Below are 5900 nucleotides of genomic sequence, written 5' to 3' on the forward strand. Positions count from 1 at the left end.
GTTTTTGTCGATCAATGCTGGTGTAATTGCTTCGGCCGCACGCTGTGTCTGCATTCTGACTATGTTTTGCCTCATCTCTCCATGCATGTAGTCAACCAACTAATACTATCATTCAATATGTATTAGACACCATCAAGATTCATTTGGAAATCATCATCATTCTTTTCCTGGGCTTCACAGATTCCATAAAGCATCTCATTTATCTCATCGTTGGTGAAGATTTCTGGTACTAGCTTGGTCTGTGTGAATGACCGTGCATGCTCTGGAAGACATATGTAGCTGTGCTCATCCACTGAGGCTCTTTCCAGAAGATTTCTGATATCATCCTTAGATACATGGATGATGTGTCCATTTACACTTCGCGCATGTTCATGATCATCTCTGTAGACCCCATACTCATCCTTCCCTTCCCAGTGGAATTTCCTTGTTCCATCACAGTCGTAGGCTCTTTTTCCGAACTCTGGATGTCGGTCGATAAATGTTGGGACTCTGATGTCGATCGACAGTCGAGTATGTTGTCGACACTTTGGCTTGAAACGATCATCTAGTCCACCAGTTGGGTCATAGAACTCGTTTATAACTCTCTGCTGGTGCTCTAGAGTGTTGTGTCGTTGCATGAAGAGATTTTCTGCTCCATTAGCCATTAGCCATCAGAAGGATATCTGGAATGTCCTCTCTAGATACTTGCAATCGTATCCATTCATGATGCTCTGTCAATCGATACGCTGGCCAGTAGTCGATCGATGCTGGTCCTCAACTCATGAACCTTGGATCTCTCTTTTTTGCATAAAATTTAAAAACGAAAAATCAGTAAAAATTAAAACTAAACTTTAAAGAAAATACCTAATAGTGGGTTGCCTCCCACTTAGCGCTTATTTTAGTCATTAGCTTGACTTCTAGAGATCTGAATCAGTCCAGATGAGAATGTGAACTTTCTCCAAAACAAGTGTCAGTGTCTCTCTTCCTCATCTTGTTGATGCAGTTGATAAAAGCTCTTGTAGAAACTTTCCCTTGCTCTCCCAGCTCTGGATCACATAGCACTCTAACGATGGTAAAAGGTTATGGATGTCCTCTGCAACGCACTCTATACTCAAGATTTCCTTCTTGATATTGCGAAGAGACTAGTGACAGGAGATCTGCATCTACCTTCTTCTTCTTCTTTTTCTTCTTGCTCTTACTAGTCCTTCCCCAGACTTAGACTTTTAAGACTTGGTCTGTTCTGAAATTCGGCGGGTGTCGATCAATGTGGATGGCTGAATGCAATCGATTCTCTAGGTAGCCTGTAATACCCCGTCTTAAAAAAAAACCATAATTTCGGTTTTACGGAATTTCTCGGGGAAGCCGAAGGCTCGGGAAATTTTTTTCCTCAAGGTTAAGGTTAGTCTGGAGTCTATTAAAAATATTTAGCTCATCAGAACGGGAGCAGAAAAATATTCGGGATTGATCGCGGGACGAAAATTCACCAGAAGGGCCGAAATCGCGCAAATCGACTGAGAAGCTCGAGGTGGCTTGATCTAAGGGATCAGGACGTGGTGTCAACCATTTAACCTGCTGAGTGTCAACACAAGAAGTAGGTGTTGACGTGTATGAAGCAGTTCCATGCAGCTTGACACACAGAAGCACGAGGTGTCGCAAAACCAGCGATCTTCGCATGCGAACCGACATGCAGAGGCCCGTGTGTCGCGATGCATGAACACCAGACATGCTGAAAGGCAAGTGGACGTGGAGGTGTCTTCTGGCATGGTTATAGAGCATACAACAGGGCATGTGGATGCCCATGTGTCACCATGCATGCGTCCGGAAGCATGCAGGACGACACACAGGCGATCTGGTGGCTCATTCTTATTGGCCGGCAACTTCTATATATACCTAGCTACCCTGGTTCATTTTTACTCATTCAGACACACCAAGGACACTCTAAAACGTGGCTTAGAGAGAGAGAGAGAGAGAGAGAGAGATAGAGAGAGAGAGAGAGAGAGAGAAAGAAGTGAGGTGCTTTAGATGAATAGACATTTTTCGAAAACCGATAAACTAGCAGGAAGTTCCGAAAGACTGTCCAGAAAAGAAAGAAGGTTATTTCCGGGTTCTGATCAGTCCAGACCAGTTCATTCAAGACATTGTGGTTGGGTTTTGGGATTTAACATCACGGTACCAAGACGAAGATTTGGAGGGGATAAATCAATGACTCGAGCCACATCGCTTAATCATTGTGAGTCACGGTTAATTGTTTGTTAACAAATTTTTAATGCAGGTTCATGACATCGGAGACGGCTTCCGAGCTAGGATAGCCAGACCGGTCTAGGTGTCAGTTTGTGGATCCGAGGCTTGAGACGATGTATGGGCTAAGTGGATAGCAAGACTACTCTAAGCACCCGGATTATTGTGATTGTGTGATTATTATATGTTGTTATAGTGTGTACCTCATGTTCGTACTGTTGTGTGAGAACCTGTGGTGGTTCTAGTAGTAGTTTGCAGGTCATTGCTTCCTTAAATGGTACCACTAAGCCGGTGATTGTCCGGAAAGTGGTGGGCTCGGTTTAACTTGGCTTGATCACCAAGGCTGACTGTCACACGTGGATGTGACAGCCCCCGGCGAGTCCAATAGGGGACCGGGGCACGGTGATTCCGATTGAGGACCGTGACCGGGCGATTCCCGAGCGCCTACGCCTGTGTGGTGTAATAGTGAAGGGATTGCCGATGTCCCTTATGTGGAGGAAGAATGATTCTGTTGGGCCCTAGGAGTATATATATATATTGTTGATTGATATGACAGTCATAAAGAGTGTTTTGATTTATTATGGTTTAATGGTTTATTGCTTATTCGGTCATGCTTTATGATCTTGAATTTTGATTGTTGAACTACCCGTCTTGCTTGTGTTTGGAGTGGGGTTTAGAATGACGGGTTGTTGTATATGCTAGATAGGGAACCCTGGCTCACTGAGTGAAACTAGTTCACTCACTCCTCACATCCTTTTGCAGGTGACCAGTAGAAAGGACCATAGCACTCAAGGAACTGTAGGAGCTGGTGTAGATTGGACATCTTTTGCTAAAGACTCGTTTTCAAGATATATAAATGTATGTTTTACTTTCGACTGCATCCATGGACCATATGTATAATATTTTGGGCTTGTGAACTTCTTGTTTTATGGAATAAAGTATGTTTTATATTCGTGACGTGTTGAATCTGATATTAGGTTAGTCCAACCTAACACAACTCTATGATTTGGTACGGGTTGCAAAGCCTAAGGCCGAAGATTAGAGGAAATAAGTTTTGAATGGATATTCTGGGTTACAGAATTATGTATGTGACTTGGAAAGTCTATTCTCAATCCGTCGTAACATTTTCGGACTTGGCAGAGGAAGGTCGTTCGGGCATGTTCCTGTTTGATTGTTGCCTGGCTGGCTGACAGATGTCTAAAACAGTTCGGGGGTGTTATAGAGGTGGTATTAAAGCATGGTTTAGATCATGCGGTCAATCACGTACTTTCCGTGTTTTATCGAGTCAAATGTGTCGTAAAAGATGTGTTAGGAAACCAATAGAGTTTCGTTTTAATTAGTATTCTTAATAGTAAATTCTCTGTTCGTGGATTGCAGATGGCAAGAAGGGGAAGGAGTGAAGGAGGGCATGATTGGATGTTGGGTACAGAAAGTGTTTCAAGAAGAAGAGGACTGGGATATGAATCAGAGGGAAGGGTGCAAACACTGGCACACACCAACCAAGGATCCAGTGAAGAAAATATAGGAAGAAACAACAATCTGTTTGGACATGATCAAGAGATACCACCAGAAGAAAACTTTCCACCAAACCGTACTGTAAGGAGAAGACCAGAAATAGATGATAGCGAGTCAAGTGTCCAAGGTCCAAGACCAATAAGGCAGAACAACCTGATTGAACCAGAAGTTCATGATCAACCACAACAAGGACAAGGAATGGAGCACACTTTGAAGATTCTTCATGACGTGAGAGCGAGGTCACTACAACAACCTCAAGTGCAACCTCAGCCACTCGTGCCACCACAACCTTCAGTTAGTACACCGATGTTACCATTGATAGCTGCCATAAAGAATATTTTGAAGGAGGAACAGATGCATTTGAAGCCGACCAGTGGCTTCGAAACATGGAGAAAAACTTTGAGACCATGACGTGTTTCGAGGACTCTAAAAAGAAGATGGCAGTGTATTATTTGGACAAAGACGCGGCAGAATGGTGGGAGAGTAGGGATCACCAAGTAGGACATCTGGTCACCACTTGGGCGGCATTCAAAAAAGAATTTGAATGCAAGTATTTCACCTCGGAGTCCAAGCGAAGGCTTCAACGTCAGTTTGCTAACCTAGTACAAGGAGACAAGACAGTTAGAGGATATGAATCTGAGTTCATGCGACTGCGACGACACGTGCTGCGAGGACCAGATGATGAAGAAACCATGATATCTAACTTTATGTTTGGTCTGAAACCAGATTTGGAAAATAGACTGGCAGTCGGGAACTACGAGAGTCTCACCGAGCTAGTGGAAAAGACTGTGAATGTGGAGATCGGATCGGAAGCTGAAAAGGCGGCAAGTAAGAAATCCAAGCAGCATCAAGCAGGGAAGTATGGTGGAAACCAAAGATCTTTTAAGGGTAAAGATAAGGAAAAGGAATCAGAAGGGCCAAGTCGACGATCTTTGTTCACAGGAAAATGCTTTGACTGTGGCAAGACAGGCCATAAGTCCAGTGAATGCTACGAGAAGAAACCTGGATCCTTTCAGTCAAACTCATACTATCCTACATGCTACACGTGTGGAAAGAAAGGACACATCTCTACCCAGTGCGGTGTCAATCGTCTATACCAGCTACGCCAATCACTGTCCATCATCCTACAACTCCACCTGCAATCGCACCAGCGCCAAAAAGGCAAGCAATAGGAGGTGGAGTTTACGCTTTAGAACTAGAGGATACTAAACCTCCAGCCCCATCTAAGGGTCCCATCACAGGTATTCGGGTTCTTTAACCTTACTAGATTGATTTTGTGTTGTGTTATTGCTTGTGATGGATTGGTTACCTTCTATTGGATAATTTTTATGTTGTTGATATATATTGATGTTGTGGCAGGAACTTTACATGTTGCGGGGCATCCCACACATGTATTGTTCGACTCATGGGAAACACATAGCTTTGTGGCCCCTGAGGTAGCTGCCGAGTTTGTGGGTTCATTTGTGATTGACAGGGTGGATGTGGCTGTGATGACTCCCGGAGACCAAACCCTCCAAGCAAAAGAATGCCTCAGAAGAGTTCCGTTAGTCATTTGCGAGAAGATGTTCTTGGCAGATTTGTTGGTGGTGCCCTTAAAAGGATATGAAGTTATCTTGGGCATGGATTGGTTATCAGGCTATCGGGCACAATTAGATTGTGGAAAAGGTCGTATTTTGTTCAAGGAGAACGGGCAACGACAAATTGGGTTTTACGGGATCAGTCCAAGCAAGTCTGTGTCTTTAGTAGCTGCCTTGAGAGTGGAAGATTTGCTTAAGGATGGAGAAGCGTATCTGGTAACAATAACTGCTAGTGAAGGGCCCACTAGCAACGGAGTTGAAATTACGGATATTGCGGTAGTACAAGAGTTCAAGGATGTGTTTGAAACGTTGAAAGAGTTACCTCCACCTCAGAGTAACCCTTTCACAATTAACTTGGAACCTGAAGCGAAGCCGATAACAAAGGCTCCCTACCACATGGCACCTGCGGAGTTTGCAGAGTTGAAGAAACAACTTGAAGATATAATGGAGAAAGGTTTCATAAGACCTAGCTCTTCACCATGGGGAGCTCCGGTCTTATTTGTCAAAAGAAGGATGGTAGCATGCGGCTTTGCATTGATTATCGAAGAATCAACAATATCACCATCAAAGATAAGTATCCCCTTCCAAGGA

At 43.8% G+C, this 5900-nt stretch overlaps 1 protein-coding gene across 1 annotated transcript; it reads left to right on the plus strand.

Moving 5' to 3' along the window:
* Positions 1–4139: 4139 nt before the first annotated feature.
* Positions 4140–5801, plus strand: LOC125603974 (the record flags this gene model as incomplete). Its single annotated transcript, XM_048774655.1, has 3 exons — positions 4140–4713; positions 4833–4973; positions 5092–5801. Coding segments are annotated over exons 1-3 (1425 nt in total), but the record flags the coding sequence as incomplete, so codon positions are not given.
* Between the last annotated feature and the right edge of the window lie 99 nt (positions 5802–5900).

The sequence above is a fragment of the Brassica napus genome, unplaced genomic scaffold (assembly GCF_020379485.1).
Source record: "Brassica napus cultivar Da-Ae unplaced genomic scaffold, Da-Ae ScsIHWf_440;HRSCAF=671, whole genome shotgun sequence".
Lineage (NCBI taxonomy): Eukaryota > Viridiplantae > Streptophyta > Magnoliopsida > Brassicales > Brassicaceae > Brassica > Brassica napus.